The 20959-nt window shown below is 36.6% G+C and overlaps 1 protein-coding gene across 2 annotated transcripts in view; it reads right to left on the bottom strand.

Moving 5' to 3' along the window:
• NFXL1 (nuclear transcription factor, X-box binding like 1) overlaps positions 1-20959 on the bottom strand; it is a gene marked incomplete at both ends in the record, with an annotated part of 55727 nt that overhangs the window by 4796 nt on the left and 29972 nt on the right. For both annotated transcript variants that reach the window (XM_079701621.1, XM_079701622.1), the window contains 5 exons: positions 2213-2317; positions 8498-8567; positions 12704-12870; positions 17516-17656; positions 18081-18102. In XM_079701621.1, the coding sequence (XP_079557747.1) occupies positions 2213-2317; positions 8498-8567; positions 12704-12870; positions 17516-17656; positions 18081-18102 (505 nt within the window). The remainder of the gene's footprint in view (positions 1-2212; positions 2318-8497; positions 8568-12703; positions 12871-17515; positions 17657-18080; positions 18103-20959) is intronic.

The following is a 20959-nucleotide window of genomic DNA, read 5'->3' on the forward strand; positions in this document are numbered from 1 at the left end:
GCACTGTATTAGGGACGGGGGATACAACAAGGAAAAAATTAATATGGTAAATGCTAAACTAATAATAATAATAGCTGCTACTATCTATTAAATATAGCATTCATTGTACTAAATGCTATATAAGCATTATCTCTTTCATTCCTTTCAATAAGCCTATGTATAAACTATTTTACAGATGAGGAAACAAGGTTACACATGTCCCTGGAATCACAAAGCTCTTAGTCATGAACCCAGCACAAAGTACAAAGAAAGCCAAGAGGAAGGAGCACCTAAGTCTTCCCAAAGGAGGAAGAGGAAGGAAAACCTTCCTAAACAAAGAAATGTTTGCCCTGAGTATTAACAGGATTCTAGTAAGCAGAACAGTAAAGGAAAAAAACAAATATATGGCCACAGATTAAAGGGGAAATAGCAGATGTGTTAGGGCACTTAAATAATGGATTCACAGAGATGACTGCCAGGGGATGAGACTGGACAAGCAGGCAAAGGTAATATCACAGATCCCCCTTTATGCGAAGTCTCTATATATGTACACCTTCCTTATAAAGTGCATATTTTTTCCCAAGTGATGAAGTACCATGACGAACTTAGATTGGAAGTATTACAATTAGAGGCAAGGAAATCTGTTATGAAGCTGTTTTCAAAGTCCAAGAATAATCTGCTGTCAGAGTTCTAAGGGATGGCAAACTGCACTCAGACAGTAAGATGAGATTTCAGAGAAAACTTGAGAGACATTTCAGACTAAAAGTGATTTGACTGAGTACTGATTTTCATATAAAGGTGGTCCATTTAAATATCTAACACTTAAGGATCCAACTCCAGAAAAGCTCAGGTCTATAAATTTAAATTCAGAAGTTACCTGAATCCAGGAAATTATATAGTAGGAGCTATAAAAGTAAACGAAAAGCAAAGGTCCTCAATAAAAGCAAAACATTTTCAATAAATATTTGCTGAATGGATGAATAAATGAGTGAATTGAAAGAGAAAGGAGAGTAGCTTTAGGGAACAACCGTAAGAATATGAAGGCAAAAAAGGCGTTACAACTCTAACTGAGAAAGGGAAAATCAGAAGTCAAGAAAGAAGAAATCTTCAAAGGAGTCAACAGTGTCAACAGGAAAGTCAAGGAAAAGAACTGACCTTTAAGCATTCAGTGAGATTCTTCAATCCTAAGTTTTGCTAAATGGTATGTAGTTTGCTTCCACTGAGCTTTCCAATCATTAGCTTTTGCCCTTTTACTCCTTCATTACCAGTATTTTATCTTAAAATTAACTCTCTCCAAATTTGAATGTTATTGTATAATTTTATAAGGCTACTTGTGTGTGAGGTCTTTTTAAGGCAACATGTTCACAACATAATACTGATGGTAAAAAAATGTCATAAAAGGCTTCCCTGGTGGCGCAGTGGTTGAGAGTCCGCCTGCCGATGCAGGGGACACGGGTTCGTGCCCCGGTCCGGGAGTATCCCACGTGCCGCGGGGCGGCTGGGCCCGTGGGCCATGGCCGCTGGGCCTGCGCGTCCGGAGCCTGTGCTCCGCAACGGGAGGGGCCACAACAGTGAGAGGCCCGCGTACCACAAAAAAAAAAATCATAAATAAGAGCAACAAAGGTTAATTTCAGATCACTTCTTAAATCATGAAACTTACTTTATTATTCACATTGTGCATCTTGTGCAAAGACCTCAAATCTAGAAAACACTGATTCTATCCAAAAAAGGGCACTGAACTCAGTTCCAATATAAAATAATCCTCTTTTACTATTAAATTGCAGAAAACTAAATCGCCAAACAAAGCTCATTTTTTTTGTGTGTGTGTGGTACGCGGGCCTCTCACTGTTGTGGCCTCTCCCATTGCAGAGCACAGGCTCCGGACACGCAGGCTCAGCGGCCATGGCTCACAGGCCCAGCCGCTCTGTGGCATGTGGGATCCTCCCGGACCGGGGCGTGAACCCGTGTCCCCTGCATCGGCAGGCGGACTCTCAACCACTGTGCCACCAGGGAAGCCCCAAAGCTGATTTTTAAAATAAGCATTTGCAGAAATAGATATGCCAATAATAAAAAGATTCTAAGAAATAAGACCTTAAAATTAAGTCAAAAAAAATAAAGTCAAAGAACTACCAAAATACAGACTCCCCCTCCCTGCCAAAAAACCCCCCTACAAAACAACAAAACCAACAAAAATGTACACAGAAAAGAATTTTCAATAACTTAAAATATTAACCTTTTTAATTCTTTTACAAGGACATCTAAGTTTCACCTTTTGGTTGCAATTAAAGGGACATTCACCAGGATGGCACATTTCTTTGCATCTATGACCACAAGGAAGCTAAAATAAAACCAAAATAAAACAATTATATATTTATATTTTAGTCATACTCTACCTCCCCTTTCCCCAGCAACTATTTTAAGAAAAAGTCCATTACAATAGGGTCAATAAATCCTGGATAACTGGCTGATTTTTCAACATTTTTCTTTTGGATATAAATTACCTTAATTCCCAGAAATGCTCAATATTCTCCCTGGTTCCACTCTAACAGTACATCTTACATCACTCTTGAGGCTAGTTAGAGCCATGTGACTAAGTTCTGGCCAATGGAATGTAAGCATAAGTGCTTTTGTGCCTTAAAGCTTCTCAAGAGCACACATCCATGTTCTTCCCTCCCAGTGTGCTGGAAATGAGGATATCTAGAGCAACAGTGGGGCCCATGACTCAAAGAGAGCAGAGCTGCCCTGCTAACTTGGGTCCCTGGATCTATACATGGAGCACTGTGACACATCCACCTTCCCTTGTACTGTTATGTGAGAAAGAAAGAAAATTTCCCTGTCCTTAAGCCACTGTATTGTGAAACAACTACTTAGCCATTTATTCTAAAAGGCTTGCAACTATGTATTAAAACATACTAAACAGATAGCCAAACCAATTCAGTAACTGCCAGGATGTCTATGTGCTCCTTGACTTTAATAATTTACTATATCCTCTGATCCCAGTCAAGCTTTCAGATGAAAGGGTTCTCTCCTTCTTTCTATTCAAATCTTATGCAAAATTCGACACACAGCTTAAATCATCATAAAAGCATGATATGAGTTTGCCTACATTTGAACAATAACAGTAATAACACAAGAAATCTATTTCTAAACTGTTGTGACATTGCTTGTATTATCTTGAACTTAAAAAAAAAATTTTAAGCACTTCATATATTTCTGTCTCTCTAACCAGAGTGTAAATAAAAGATACCCATTGGTTAGTGGTTAAATTCCAAAATCAGACTGCCTGGAACTGAATCCCAGACTCTCTGTTGACTAGGTAAGGGTCCCTGGGTAAGCCACCTGACTTTTCTGTGCTTCACATGTAAAACTGGGAAAAGTAATGGAACTTTATAAAGCTGTTGTGAGGATTAAATGTGCTTAATATATTTAGCTATCATAATAAAGGTTATTATTGTAAGTTAGTTAAGGGCAATGGCCTTATATTTCTTTGTGTCTCTCATATTCATTAACAAAGATATTTAAAAATAGTGGACACCTCAATTAACATCTGAATCCTGAATTCTAATCTTTATGATTCACCAGATTGATCCTTCAAACTACTGACTCTACCACCTACTTTAAGAAATTCAGAATCCTTTCCCATCATCTTTAGTCTCTCTCTAGTATGCAACTAGGTTTCTTTTTCTTTAATTTTTAGCTGAGACATTCATACCAAAACTAAATTTGGATCACTCACACTGCATTTTCACTAATCCTAGCATAGTGCGGTGCTGCTAGAATGAGCATTCCTGGGCCACTTCAGTTTTGCTTTTCTCTGCATCTAATACTAGGCTCTCAATACTGCTTAACATGCTCAGTATTTATTCACTATCAAATACCTGCCTCAGAGTGGCTGCTTCAAGTATCCTTCACTTCACTCTCACCTTCATTCCTGCCAGTGCCTCTAGCTTGACTTCATAAACAAGACAAACATTTGGCATTAGCTCACCATCTATCCTTTTTCCCCCTCAAAATATGTCTCTACTACCTCTTGTTCCTTCCTTAATCTGGGAGGTGATTACATCAGTCATCTTCTCTAAAACTAACAAACTACTTTAACTTCCAATCAGTGATTCTGAAGTGGAAAGTGAATAGGGAAGCATATCAGAATCAGTAAGTGAAAATCTTTCTGAAATTAAATAGAATCGTGGCTACAGTGTGGTCTCTTACTGATCAGTGTTCTATCTCTTCAATGTGCTGGGACTTATGAAAGGTTAAGAACCATCAGTCTAGATGTTCTATCTTTCTTCCTCCTAAAAGACCTCATGCTCACTCTTCACAATTTCACCAACATCTTGAAAGTATCTCTTTTCTCTGCCTGGGTCTTCTGCCTTCAAAATGTATCTCTTTTCTCTAAATCCTTCACTTGATCCTGTCATCCCATTTGACAATTATTCCATGAATCTCCTTGCCTTCCATGTCCAATGCTGGTAGAAGCTGAAGACATAAATTGGGATGGCTGCCAGATTCACCACAATTCCCCCAGGAGCCATGGCCACAGCTAAGCTACCCATCCCTGTTCCCTGCTTGTTGCTGCCTGTGTTAAGGGAGCCCCTGGACCCCAGGTGGGCCAGATTCTCTCTACTGACCACGTGAAAACTTGAAAGGGAGAGGTGCTGGCTTGAACACAGTCATCTCGCTACAGAGACCCCTGAGCTCTTGCTGCCAAGCCCCTTGGGACTGCCTAGATACTGCCCTTCCCAAAATTTGGCTGTACAGCATTTCCTTCAGAATCTGTGAACTGTCCCCCAATATCCTCCAAATAGATCTTGTTTTTGCAATAAGTTAGCCAAACTTATTCTGTAGATTGCAAGGAGAACTGAAACTCATATAGAAGTGTACTGTGCTCATGTCCAATATATGTCCCACAGGCAAAGTAATGCCCTTAGTCCTGAAAAGGTATTCAAACTCATGAGTAATCATGGAAATGTAAACTAAAATCATGAGATGCCATAAGATTGGCAAAAATTTTAAAATTTTGACAATACCAACTATTGCTAAGGATATGAAACAAAAGGAGCTAGAAAATCCTGATGGTAAACTGGAAAATTTACTGGTTACATATAATTATTTTGGAAATCAGTATGACTTTAAGTTGAAATTACACATTCCCTATGACCAACCAACTGCACTACAAAGAGAAATCTATACACATAATACCAGAACGTACAAACAAGAACATTCATAGCAGTATAACAACTCTACCTATCTACCTACAGTAAAATAAATAAACTACAGTATATTCACTATGGAGTAAATGGACTACAGCCACACGTAATAAAAATGACAAGCACAATGTAGAGCAAACAAAGCAAGTCACAGAAGTTCATACTTTTGAACTTTAAATATAAAATTAGGCAAACAATCAATATTGCCTCCAGATATACACATAGTAAAAACTTTAATTTACAGTAAAAATTATAAATTAAAGCAAGTAAATAATTATTATAAAAGGCAAATGGTGGTAACATAGAATAGAGGGTGGGAACTACACTAAGAAAGGAACTTTGGTAGACTTCTGAGATGCAGCAACGCTAAATTTTTTGACCTAGGTGGAGTTACATGGTGTTCACTTTTTAACCATTTGTTAAACTGTACATATATGTGTTATGTACTGTTGAGTATGTAATAATTTCATTATTAAAAAAATCAAATCACATGACCATTTCCCTGTTAGATGTGCAAGTATGTATTATCTCAAAAGCCAGGTTATATTTTGAAAGAGCAGAAAAGTAGTCCCAAAGAAAGTTGATTAGAATGTATAATATATAGCGACTGTATCTTCATTATAGATTTCACAGCAAAAAACAGAGGTTTTTCTAAAACATTCAACCTTGATATTCATTTAAAGATGAGATATCCTACCCCTTCCACTCATAGTGAGATGGTTTTCTTCTACTCTACTCAGCCCTTAATATCATTCTGCTAGCACTCTGGTTAAGTCATACCAAATGGCTTACCAATAAGCAACACGGTCTAGTTCAAAATGTTTCATTTTAATCCCAATAATTTAAAAATTTTAAAAGCTCTCTTTAAAAATAATTAAGGAAAGCTTGAAAATCAATATTATTTGTGGATAAATACCCATTCCATAATCACCATAGCCAGCACATCTATAGCACTTACCATACACTAAGACCTTTACATGTTATTAACTCACTTAATATTCAGCACTCTAAACTGAGTATTACTATTGCCCCCATTTTACACATGAACAATCTGAGATACAGAGACATTAAACAATTTGCCCAAGTAAAAAATAGAAAAGCTTGCATAGGAATGATAAAACCAAATTCAGAAATAATTTTTAAAAGTAGAATTGTATATGTGGGGCACAATTTAAATAAAGGTGCAGTTCTTAATATCTTTATATTTCCTTTTAGTTTAATTCAAACCTAATTGAACAGTCCAATAGACACATAGAGTGTATATCAAAGAAGTAGTGGAGCTGGAAGGACATACCTATGCCATTCCCACAGTTCACACTTACACTCACACTCAATATACATTTACCAACTACCTAATATGTACAACCAGGGAACCAGAGACTGGATATAAAGACAAACATGACATAGTTCCTGCCCACAAGAAATCTACAGTATGGAAAGGGGAGGAGAAAGCAAACAGGAATTTATCAATGGATCAGAATTTGTCATAATCCCATACCGTAACTCCGAGTCTAAGATATCTATGGCAGATTCAAAAAGACATAGTTCTTGGTTGATCCAGTGTATGACTTGATACCATAGCATACTGGTTCTCAAAGTGTGGTGCCAGACCAATAGTATCACCCTTATATAAGAGCATATTAGAAATGCAAATTCCTGGGCCTCCACTCCAGGCCCACAAAATCAGAAACTCTGGGGTGGGGCCCATTAAGCTATTTTAACAAGCGCTTGAAGTGATTCTGATGCACACTAGAGTTTGAAAACCACTGCTGCAGTCTTATCAATGTCAAGAGAACATAAACTAGAATGAGTTCTATTAACCACAGTAATACTCACCTGTCCACCCCTAGACTGTTCTAAACCATAACAGCCATTTGGATTGTTCCCAACCTAAGAATACATTTTTCAAGAAAACTCAAGGAGACACTAGCAATACCAGGGGCTCCAGAATGGCCTAGATCCCAAAAATGATGAGCATGAGAAAAAATTTTTTAAATAAATAGTGCCCACTCATCTCCAGTCCCACCAAATGGCGTAACAGGATCACAAACGAATCATAGCCAAGGCAATGCTAAATTGTAAATTAGCAATCCCTGAATTCAATTTTATTTCTAACTGCAACCTCATACTGTGTCAGATTAAAAATAAAACATTCTCAACTACTTATTGCCTGGAATTTTAATCTGGACAGAAGAAAATTTATTTTAACAAGGGAAAACTTAGAATTTGAAGAATTCAGAAAATTAAACTTGAAATATCCCATGCCTCTAGTTTCACTCATATAACAAAGACAGGATTATTAAAATAATCATTTATTGCTTGAAATGTCTACCTTTTTGTAATCTTACATAACTTTAAAAATTTGCAGGTTCAATTTCCAAGTTGTTAAACAGTATTCCATAAAAAGTGTCCAAAGTTTTAGTTAAAAGGAAATACTGTAAACAAAAAGGCATATCATGAATTGATTTCTCTTTTTATTTAATCAAAGAGACAAAACTGTATTTAAGACTTTGTTGTCATCTCTTCCGATTCTAAACAGAATGAGAAACACTTAGATAAGTATATAAAGACAAAGAATTAAAATAAAAGAGGTGCTATTAGTACATCTATAAGTCAAAAGAATTCCTTTATAAATGTCCACCCAAATCAAATAGCCGTCACTTCACTACACCCGACAACAGCAAAAAAGGAACAGCCTAACTGTTAAATTGGCCAAGGAGAGATAGACTACTTTAGTTTCTCAAATCATTGCTGGGATAAATCACCAACCAGTGAGTTTTTACTCTGAACAATTTTTCTGAACCACTTTCGATAAATTAGTTTAAATACAACACATATACAAGCACAAGAATCTCTAAAAGCAAAACTTTATATATGAATGCTTTATATTAATTAATTCAAGATAATAATGAGCTTTAAAGTTTATATACACACACACACACACACACACACACACGATCTGTTTTTTCTACTGTGGATTTACTGTCCAATTGCCCATGAGACACACGGTTCTTGATCTACTTATATTTTAAGGTGGGTAAACATTAGGTTAATATTTATTGTATAAAGTACATAAGCTATCTTTAAAACTGCTTAAAAAAATCTTCAGTCATTCCTGGTCCTAATATCCCCAAATTTCATATAGAGATGTGCTTCTACCCTAACCATACGTTTCTACAGACATCAATCACATTTCCCTTTCTGTACCCACATTTCTAGGGGCCCAGAAAAGACCTGGAATAGGTTGACCAAACAATAAAAGAGAAACAATGCCTAAGAAATACAATGTAAAAGTTTCTATTAAATCTTACCTCTTTAGGACACTGATTTTTGCAACAACTAAGGAGGTTCTTTTCATTTACATCAGCTGTGGTTATTTTTCTAAAAAGATGAGAGGAAGTTTTGATGACATTCAAACAAAAGTCCGTTTTATAGTATGGTTTTTCTAAAAAATAACTCAATTTCAAACATATCCATAAAATTATCTTATTTACTTCATTTTTTAAAGAAATATTTTAATTGTATCTCATCTGTAACATCCTCAAATTACTTAACTGTTTTGTTTTTTTTTTCTTTTGCGGTACGCGGGCCTCTCACTGTTGTGGCCTCTCCCATTGCAGAGCACAGGCTCCGGACGCGCAGGCTCAGCGGCCATGGCTCACGGGCCCATCCGCTCGGCGGCATGTGGGATCTTCCCTGACCGGGGCACGAACCCGCATCCCCTGCATCGGCAGGCGGACTCTCAACCACTGTGCCACCAGAGAAGCCCCTACTTAACTGTTTTGATAATTCAACCTTCTAGCCCTGTATCTTCCACCATCAAGTCAAATGCCAAAAATGGCATCTGCTGCAAAAAGGAAGTACAAAACACACACAAAATATCATCTACGCCTGGCCTTTCTTTAACAGTTCCTGCTAGTTATCTCTCCCTGTACATCAATCATTATTCATAATTATAATTCTTCGTAAAGCTTCTACATAAAAGATTTAAAACTAATGGTTCAATATGTTACTTAAAAATTGACTGAGGGCTTCCCTGGTGGCGCAGTGGTTAAGAATCTGCCTGCCAATGCAGGGGACACGGGTTTGAGCCCTGGTCCGGGAAGATCCCACATGCCGCAGAGCAACTAAGCCTGTGCGCCACAACTACTGAGCCTGCGCTCTAGAGCCTGCGAGCCACAACTAGTGAGCCCACGTGCCACAACTACTGAAGCCCCCACGCCTAGAGCCTGTGCTCCGCATCAAGAGAAGCCTGTGCACCGCAACGAAGAGTAGCCCCCACTCGCCATAACTAGAGAAAGCCCGCATGCAGCAACAAAGACCCAACTCAGCCATAAATAAATAAATAAATAAATAAATAAATAAATTTATCAAAAAAAAAATTGACCGAGAGAAAATGCTCACTCAGATTCACTTCTAAAGAACAGGGGAAAAAATGTTACTTCAAATTGAGGAGTTTAGGTTATTCAGTGGGAAGTGCAATAAGCTTATTAGAATAACTTTTTTCAGTTGATTTTGGATTAAGCTATCTATTAATGTTAGAAACTGATTAAGATCATTTTAGATCTGTGCTTTTATATCTGTTTTCAGTGCGTAATTCAGAAAAAGTCACAAACACCAATGAATGAAACTACTTCCTAACAGGCAGCTCAACAGTAGACACTGCATGAGTCAGTAAACAGTGACAATCTAAAAATCCCCATCACCTGTGTCTCACTTTACTCTTCTCCATTACCTTCCTTCTCCTTTCCTCTATTCTTTCTTTTCCTGTTCCCTTCACTAGACATAACTGCCAAAATATACCATAAGTTTAACCTCACTAATGTCAAAACTATTAAGTATTTGTATCAAATAAGCTATAAATGTACTCTAAGATACCACATGCAATTTTCCCGGCAAAGTTGCACGTAATAATAACAAAGTTTTTACTCTGGCTCTATTAAAGTTGTATATTTTCATTCTTACAGGTAAGGTGCTCACCTCTTAAGAGCTAATATCACTTTGTTCCTGTTACTCTATCATTAGGAACAAGCTTTTCAAGGCCTGCATCTTTTATATCTAATTTCTACAGAAGAAATTACATGAAGCAGAAAAGGACCAAAAGGAAAAGATGACTTATGAAATTATTCACTGAACTGAAAGTAAATGAAATTATCAGAACAAATACTGAGACTGAAGAATTCTATATAAAAACATATACTTTAAACGTGCATTGAAGAAACAGAAGAAGCAACTCTGGATAGCTATGGTAATGGAAACCACCTCAATCCAAATATATCCACACATTTCCCCCCAAAATCATTCAGTTCATTAATAACAAACAAAATCACTCAAATCCCATGACCTCAGCAAAGCCAGAAGACAGAAATTTCTACAAACTTCAAATTACCTGTAAGTAGAAAAATAAACACCAATTCCTAGCAGAGCTATTTCTCATGCTCCCATATAGCAAGTCTTTTCAGAGAGCTTGGTACAGTTCTGGAAAAACTGAGCAGAAAAGAGAAGAGGGGCACCAAGCTAACATCACACCAGAAAGACAAAGTCCACCATAAATGTAAAAATACTGAAAAAGTCTTGGTGGATCAGAGCACCAACTAAAGAGAAGAGACTTTAAAAACTGCGCAAGAATCAAGGAGCCAATATTGGAAAGGCAACACTCTGCGGAACAAGACAGTAAAAAGGGAATGTACCCTTTGGAGATGACATGACAAAGGGAAAAAGAAAAAAGAGAGGGAAATTTAGGACCCTGAAAGACCAAAGAAAACAACATCTTGGGACTTCCCTCGTGTACCAATGGTTAAGAGGTTAAGACTCCCGTGCTTCCACTGCAGGGGATACGGGTTCAATTCCTGGTCAGGGAACTAAGATCCCTCATGCTGAGGGGCACGGCCAAACAAAACAAAACAAAACAAAACAAAACTACCTCTTCTCATCAGTCATCACCCATTAATAAAGCAAAATTGTCCTCTTAACTCTCCCTACAAAACTTATAAAACTAAAAATTATAATTTTTTAAAATTTCAACAAAATAATTTTAATATTTAAAAAGAATAAAATTTGGGCTTCCCTGGTGGCACAGTGGTTGAGAATCTGCCTGCCAATACAGGGGACACAGGTTCAAGCCCTGGTCTAGGAAGATCTCACATGCCGCGGAGCAACTGGGCCCGTGAGCCCCAACTACTGAGCCTGCGCGTCTGGAGCCTGTGCTCCGCAACAAGAGAGGCCGCGACAGTGAGAGGCCCGCACACCGCGATGAAGAGTGGCCCCCGCTCGCCGCAACTAGAGAAAGCACTCTCACAGAAACGAAGACCCAACACAGCCAAAAATAAATAAATTAATTTTTTTAAAAAAAGCAAAATCCATAAAAGAAAAAAAATTAAGGACTAAAATTTAAAAAAAAGAATAAAATTTGACTTTCCAATTTAAAGCATGAGTCCAGAGTATAAGAGACAAAAACAAATTTAAGATAATATTAACAGGCATTTTTCTGCAAGTATTTATGCTCAAAAAATCAGACATAAACTCATATTCTCAAATTTAATCTGAGGACTTCCCTGGTGGCACAGTGGTTAAGAATCTGCCTGCCAGTGCAGGGGACGCGGGTTCGAGCCCTGGTCCGGGAAGATCCCACATGCCGTGGAGCAACTAAGCCTGTGCACCACAACTACTGAGCCTTCGCTCTAGAGCCCGCGAGCCACAACTACTGAAGCCCGTGCTCCTAGAGACTGTGCTCTGCAACAAGAGAAGCCACTGCAATGAGAAGCCCATGCACGGCAATGAAGAGCAGCCCCCACTCGCCACAACTAGAGAAAGCCCATGCACAGCAACGAAGACCCAATGCAGCCAAAAATAAAGAAATTTTTAAAATTTATATATAAAAAAAATTTAATCTGAGTAAAATATACTTACAAAAAACCCACTTTATAGACTTAAGTGAAATGGAGCTGAACAAGTTAGGTTAATTACATTTGATCATGATTAAACAGAAAAAAATGTAATTTTTTTCTCCCTCTATATAATCCACAAGCAAAAAATTTCATTTTTAAGTAAGGAAAATATAGAGGTCATATCCTAGTATGATAAATGCCACAACAGCAACATTTGTAATAAACAAAAGCTACCTTTTAAATCTATGATTTAAAAATTGTGCCTAAGTAACTATGTGCAAGTCAACATTTGATCCAACAAAACTCTGACACTGTTATTTGAACAATCTGCTATAGGAGTGCTTCTCCTGTTTTTTTTTAAAGCAAATTTTTTTCTAACAAAATCTTATACAGAATCCCCAAGTGGAAAAAAGCAGAACTGTCCTGGTTGAAATCAAGGTAAAGTATCTAGAAGATGAAATAGTCTACATTTCTTTCTTCCAGATCTCTACTGGAAAATCTAGGTCTCCAGCCCCTAAGGACCACACTGAAAAATATTCCTTAAAGTATTCTATAAAGGGTTGTGAATTATGAAAATATACCAGTTAAAATCATTTCAGTAAAACAAGAATATTTCTTCAGTCCACTTACCTACATTCCACATAAAGACTTGTGATCTTGCAGTGACATTTTACTCTAAGCATCTGAACACAGGGAGGACACTCTCCAGGGTGACATGGCAAAACACACGGATGAGGACAACCTGGCGGCCGTGATTTAGAGCACCCTTCTTCACATTGAAGGCATTCTGGGCCAGCCTGATAAGTACGAAGGAAAAAGCCATCTAAATACAGAAGTCTAACATTTCTATATATGTTAAAGTTATTAAATTTATATATCCCATTAAAAGAAAGTACTTCTGTAGCTCTTAGAAATACAGTTAATAAAATGGTGCCATGCTTTCACTCTTTTAAAAATATTCAAAATGAGTAATAGTAAGATCATCAATAGGTCCATTATTCACAAAGATTTTTATGTCTACAAACCTCATTTGATCAAACTGCCTCACCTTTAAAATGGACTTGTGATTACATGAAGCATCCCTATTAAAATGTAAATTACTTCTTAGTCACTGGCAGAAAAAAAAAACAGAGTAAAAACATTTTCCACCCAAGAAGCATGATCATCACCTAACTAAAAAAGCAACACACAGGCTTCCCTGGTGGCGCACTAGTTAAGAATCCGCCTGCCAATGCAGGGGACGCAGGTTCAAGCCCTGGTCCGGGAAGATCCCACATGCCGCAGAGCAACTAAACCCATGCACCACAACTACTGAACCTGTGCTCTAGAGCCTATGCTCCACAACAAGAGAAGCCACCACAATGAGAAGCCTGCACACCACAGCGAAGAGTAGCCCCCGCTCGCCACAACTAGAGAAAGCCTGCGCGCAGCAACGAAGACCCAGTGTAGCCAAAATTAAATTAATTAATATAAAAAAGAAAATTAATTATCTCTCTTTCATAACCAATTTTTTTTTTGGCTTTTTTTTTTTTTTTGCTTTATAACAAATTTAATCAGTTATACATATACATATGTTCCCATATCCCCTCCCTTTTGCGTCTCCCTCCCACCCTCCCTATCCCACCCCTCCAGGCGGTCACAAAGCACCGAGCTGATCTCCCTGTGCTATGCGGCTGCTTCCCACTAGCTATCTACCTTACGTTTGGTAGTGTATATATGTCCATGCCACTCTTTCACTTTGTCACAGCTTACCCTTCCCCCTCCCCATATCCTCAAGTCCATTCTCTAGTAGGTCTGTGTCTTTATTCCTGTCTTACCCCTATGTTCTTCATGACATTTTTTTTTCTTAAATTCCATATATATGTGTCAGCATACAGTGTTTGTCTTTCTCTTTCTGACTTACTTCACTCTGTATGACAGACTCTAGGTCCATCCACCTCATTACAAATAGCTCAGTTTCATTTCTTTTTATGGCTGAGTAATATTCCATTGTATATATGTGCCACATCTTCTTTACCCATTCATCCGATGATGGACACTTAGGTTGTTTCCATCTCTGGGCTATTGTAAATAGGGCTGCTATGAACATTTTGGTACATGACTCTTTTTGAATTATGGTTTTCTCAGGGTATATGCCCAGTAGTGGGATTGCTGGGTCATATGGTAGTTCTATTTGTAGTTTTTTAAGGAACCTGCATACTGTTCTCCATAGTGGCTGTACCAATTCACATTCCCACCAGCAGTGCAAGAGTGTTCCCTTTTTTCCACACCCTCTCCAGCATTTATTGTTTCTAGATTTTTTGATGATGGCCATTCTGACTGGTGTGAGATGATATCTCATTGTAGTTTTGATTTGCATTTCTCTAATGAGTAAAGATGTTGAGCATCCTTTCATGTGTTTGTTGGCAGTCTGTATATCTTCTGTGGAGAAATGTCTATTTAGGTCTTCTGCCCATTTTTGGATTGGGCTGTTTGTTCTTTTGTTATTGAGCTGCATGAGCTGCTTATAAATTTTGGAGATTAATCCTTTTGTCAGTTGCTTCATTTGCAAATATTTTCTCCCATTCTGAGGGTGGTCTTTTGGTCTTGTTTATGGTTTCCTTTGCTGTGCAAAAGCTTTGGAGTTTCATTAGGTCCCATGTGTTTATTTTTGTCTTTATTTCCATTTCTCTAGGAGGTGGGTCTAAAAGGACCTTGCTGTGATTTATGTCATAGAGTGTTCTGCCTATGTTTTCCTCTAAGAGTTTGATAGTGTCTGGCCTTACATTTAGGTCTTTAATCCATTTTGAGCTTATTTTTGTGTATGGTGTTAGGGAGTGATCTAATCTCATACTTTTACATGTCCCTATCCAGTTTTCCCAGCACCACTTATTGAAGAGACTGTCCTTTCTCCACTGTACATTCCTGCCTCCTTTATCAAAGATAAGGTGACCATATGTGCATGGGTTTATCTCTGGGCTTTCTATCCTGTTCCATTGATCTATCTTTCTGTTTTTGTGCCAGTACCATACTGTCTTGATTACTGTAGCTTTGTAGTATAGTCTGAAGTCAGGGAGCCTGATTCCTCCAGCTCCATTTTTCGTTCTCAAGATTGCTTTGGCTATTCGGGGTCTTTTGTGTTTCCATACAAATTGTGAAATTTTTTGCTCTAATTCTGTGAAAAATGCCAGTGGTAGTTTGATAGGGATTGCACTGAATCTGTAGATTGCTTTGGGTAGTAGAGTCATTTTCACAATGTTGATTCTTCCAATCCAAGAACATGGTACATCTCTCCATCTATTTGTATCATCTTTAATTTCTTTCATCAGTGTCTTATAATTTTCTGCATACAGGTCTTTTGTCTCTTTAGGTAGGTTTATTCCTAGATATTTTATTCTTTTTGTTGCAATGGTAAATGGGGGTGTTTCCTTAATTTTAAAAAATCACTTGGGAATCTTGTTAAAATGCTGAGGCGGGGCCTGAGATTTTGCATTTTTAACAAGATTCCAGGTGATGCCAATGCCACTGGTCTGCAGACAACACTCTCAGTGGCAAGGGTCTGTAACATACATAATATAGAAGAAATGCATGTGTATATCTATGTATGTGTTACTATGTACATATACATGTTTTCTTTTTTATTTGTTTTTGATGACTGACTTTCCTCAAAGAGAAAATATCCTCATTCTTCTTTCAATCAGTCAAAAAATATTTCAGCCCATGTTTGCTTGTGAAATATACACCATTGCGATTGCCATCACCTTCACACCTTTCCCCAGTTAACCACATTCCCACTCACTACAGCCAATGAATTAGGGTTGTATTTGCTGCTAATGGTATCAATCAGAGCCATCCCACATAAGAATAGCATTGACTGAACTGAGATCTGAGGGTAAGGCAAGGGAAGGAGAGAGACTAGAGCAGAGGTAAGAAGCAAAAGAGCTTTGATTTCAGTTAATTCAATAAACATTTATTGAATACCTGCTGTGTTAAAGGCTCTGTGCTATACCTCAAGGTAGAAACTGCATTAAAAATTCCAAAGGCATTTGGGTCAAGAGAGACCTATTAGGAGCCTTTCTCCAGTGGGTCTCAATTGAGATGTTACAGTAAGGAATTAATTTTTAAAGTTTCTGAATTATTTAACCTTTAATACATAAATTAGAATGATTGCAAAGTTATCCCCCAAAATAATATAATTTCCACTCACTTACATTGCAGTAGCCTTCCCTGAGTGGGAGATAGGGTGGATTTGTAGCTAAATTGAGAAGAATTGCACATAACTTATAACCCATATTTTACCACAGGCACTGACTGCCTAGGAAGCCATGTTGAGGTAATCCAAGGTAATTCCCCAAACATGTCATATCACTTCTTAAAATGAGTTTTTTCTGATTCATCTGATATTCTGGAAGTCTAATGGAGGAAAGCCATACAGCAGCTATTCTCTAACTAGTTAAAGTGGTTTTGAATCATTATGTTAGTTTGATTTTATAATTCCAATATCTTTTTCATTTTATCATGAGAACATTTTTATTGAGGATCAAGGCATGACTCAGTGAAGAAATTATAAGCAATACGATTTACATATATATCTGCACATGAGGAAGAATGATACTATAGACATTTATGTTGTCATGCATTACAATTACCAAATCAAAGACCAAAATAATAACGCAAGTGAAATTTTCAATAACACAATTCATAGTAATAATTTAAACACTTGTAAATGTAATGTTACTTAATAATAAAATTAAGCTTAAAATCTTTGGCTTATTCCTCATTAAGCACACTTGCTAATATTATTATGATTCCCTATAGAATGGAAACCTAGGAAAAAACATTATTTTAAAAAGAAAATTTAATATTAATTAAAATTTGATTAGCTACATTTGTTTTTCCTTGTGAAATGGCAATTTTTAGACATCTTTGAATGGTTGATTTCTCATATGCTTGTAAAATGCTTTTAGTAAATTTCACATAACTTATACATATCCCATATCTGTGATGGTATTTACTTCCAACAAAAGATTGAGAATTTACTAAAATTGTGAACATCTACCCCATGTATTAGGTATAAAAAACAGCTGAGAGCAAATGCTCCAGTCTAAACTTAGAGATATAAGTGGATAGCAGTAGAGGTGATACTGCTACTTACTATCTAAAAAGAGACACAATTTCTGTACTTTTACCATAAAATCAAACCCTATGTATTAACCCAGGTATAGCATGTAAACAGTACCAAATTAAAAGGCATATTATTATGAACTAGCACAAAGATACAGAGAGATATACACCAAGCTGTTAAAGTTGGTTGTTTGAGGAAAGGCAAGAAAGGAGAAGGGATGAGGGCAAGAAAAAGGAAAGAGAAGTTATAGCAAAATGGAAAATATTTATGGCAAAATTATTGAAAAAAATGTTTCAAGCATACTGTAAGCATGTATACATTCAACCCAAGGACATTACCTTGTTTTTGTCAGTGCAGGAATCAATTTCAGTTACTTTGTGGCACTCTTTCATACATGTATGATTCTGACAATCTAAGGTTCGTCCACAAACTCTCCTACAAGAGTAGGGTCCTACAGTGTGGCATGGTAGTGGGCTCACCTTAAAATTTAAGAAAAAAAGGAAAATGAGCAACACAGACACACACACACAACCTATTGGAAGCATGTTTCAAAAATGACTCTGTTATCATTTGAGAACAAGTTTCATCTAATACATTTTCATTAATAATTGTTATTATCAAAATCAAAGTAACCTATCCAAAAAAATCCAAAGAATGAATGCCAAGAAGCAAAACATTCTATTCCTAAAAGGGAAACTCAATGTAATGATTCTGCAGTGAATGCATATACATAGGCTAATTCTCAAATAAAAGCACTGTGTATTTTAAAAATTAGTAGACAAACTCTTGTACTCTTTAGAGCACTAAAAAGACAATACATTGACTTTGTTATTTCTAACAACCATCATATAGAAGAGGTACATAGATTACAAGCTTTACTTAAGGTTTGTGCCTGTAACTCACCTCATGCTTCCCAAGACATTCCCTGCAAGAAAAAAATAAAATGAAATGAAACATTATACAGTCTTCAAAAAGAATATTTTTAAAGCAAAGATGCTAACTCTACTAGTTTTTTTGTTAAGAATAAAAAATAAGCAAATAGGTTGCAGGATACAAAGTTAATATACAAAAGCCAATTGTTTTCCTACATACCAGGAATGAATGACTGGAATTTGAAATTAAAAACACACCACCGTTTATACTAGCACACACAAAAATGAAATACTTAGATATAAATCTAACAAAATAAATACAAGATTTATATGAAGAAAACTACAAAACACTGATGAAAGAAATCAAAGAAGATCTAAATACATGGAGAGATATTTCATGTTCATCTATAGAAAGGTGCAATGCTGTTAAAATGTCACGTCTTCCCAACTTCATCTAGATTGAACATAATTCCAATCAAAATCCCAGCAAGTTATTTTGTGGATATCAACAAACTGATTCTAAGGTCTATATAGAAAGACAAAAAACCCAGGATAGCCAGCACAGTACTGAAGAACAAAGGCAGAGGATTGACACTACCCAACTTCAAGCCTTACTATAAAGCTACAGTGATCAAGACAGTACAGTACTGGTGAAAGAACAGACAAATAGATCAATGGAACAAAACAGAGGGCCCAGAAATAGACCCACACACACATAGCCAATTGATCTCTGACAAAGGAGAAAGGCGATCAAACGGAGAAAGGGTAGTCTTTTCAACAAACGGTTGGTGCTGGAACAAAGGAACATCCACATGGAAAAAAACACAAACAGACTTTATACATTTCACAGCAGTTAATTCAAAATGGATCACAGACCTAAATGTGAAATGCAAGACTATAAAACACAGGAGAAAATCTAGGTGACCTCGAGTTTGGTGATGACTTTTTAAATACAACACAATCCATGAAATAAAAATGGTTACGTTGGATTTCATTAAACCAAAAACACTTTAATAAAAACAGGTTAAATGAAAACACAAGCCACAGACTGGGAGAAAATATCTGGAAAACACATATCTGGTAAAGATCCAAAATATGTAACCAAAATATAAAAGAACTCTTAAAAACTCAATAATAAGAAATTAAACAGCCAATTAAATAATGGGCAAGATTTGAGCAGAGAACAGACACCTCACCAAAGAGGATATACAAATGGCAAATAAGCATATGAAAAGATGCTCAACATCATATGCCATTAAAGAACTGCCAATCAAAACGAGAAAGCACTGCACACCTATTAGAATGGCTAAAATCCAAAACACTGACAAGAGCATTTGCTGCTGGCAAAGATGTAGAGAAACAGGAACTCTCATTCATTGCTGGTGAGAATGCAAAATGGTACAGCCACCGTGTTAGTCTGGCAGTGTCTTATATAGGGAAACATAGGCTTACCATATGATCCAGCAATAGCACTCCTAAATATTTACCCAAATGAATTGAAAATATATGTCCACACAATAACATGGACATATGTTCTGTGAACATGAACGTTCACAGCAGCTTTCTTCATAATTGCTAAAACTTGGAAACAACCAAAATGTCCTTCAATAGGTGAATGAATAAACAAACTGTGGTATATACATACAATAGAATACTACTCAACAATAAAAAGAAATGAGCTATCAAGCTATAAAAAGACATGGAGGAAACCTAAATGCATATTATCAAGGGCAATATGCTAAAAAGGCTATATGCTGTGGGATTCCAACTATAGGACATTTTGAAAAAGGCAGAACTATAGAGAGAGTAAAAAGACCAACAGTTTCTAGAGGCTTGAGGGCTGGGGAGGTGAGGGATGAACAGGACGTTCTTAGGGCAGTGAAACTATTCTGTATGGTACTGTAATGGTGGATACGTGAGATTATGCATTTATCAAAACTCATGGACCATACAACCGAAAAAGTAAAACTTTACCAAGGTAAACTATAGAATTTAGTTAATAATAATGTAACAATATCAGTTCCTCAACTGTAAAAAATTCTACTCTAAGAAATTATATTACCTGGACAGTTCATGTGACAAATAATATTTTTCAACATATACTTCATAATAATAATTTTGTTATACATGCCATTGAAAAATCATTATATCAGAGTTAGAAGGATCTTTATACATATGTTTTTGGTTTTTAAACTGAGATAAAATTCACATACCATAAAGTTTATACTTTTAAAGAGTACAATTCCACACTAATGTAAGATATTAAGGGAAACTGCGTGTGTGTGGCAGGACCATATGGGAACTCTTTGTATTTTCTGTGAAATTTTCCTGCAAACCTAAAAAATCACCTAAAAAAAAACGTCTATTTAAAGAAACAAAACAAATATTTCATTTCCCTTTCAAGGGACTGGTTTAGCAATTGTCTTGTGATCCTATTCTGGCCAGTGAAATGTGAAAAGAGTTTTACTATGGGGCTTCTGGGAAAGGTTTCCTCAGTCTTTAAATAAAGAAGAAAATGATGATTGAAGGCTTAAACAGTGTCCATTTCTCCCTTTGGAAACTTCACTAACTGGATGGGAAGTTTACCAGAAGGGCAAGTAGCCTGAGAGCGAAGAGGACACACTGAGGATAAAATGTAAAGACAGAATCCGGGCCCTTGACGATAAATCACTGAATCAACCAGATTAACCAACCATGAAGCAGCAATTCTACCTCCAGTCTAACTGTGCAAGGCATAACAATGTCGCTTTTTATTTAGGGTTTTTGTTACTTGAAACAAAAGGCACCCTAAATGATACAGCACATATTATATGTGTTATATGCACATGTTCAGAATTCTTTTATCACATGGCCAAATTATTATTAAACATAATGTTATTTTTAAAACAAGAGGTCAAGAAAACAGGAACA

Source organism: Hyperoodon ampullatus, assembly GCF_949752795.1.
Source record: "Hyperoodon ampullatus genome assembly, chromosome: 1".
NCBI lineage: Eukaryota > Metazoa > Chordata > Mammalia > Artiodactyla > Ziphiidae > Hyperoodon > Hyperoodon ampullatus.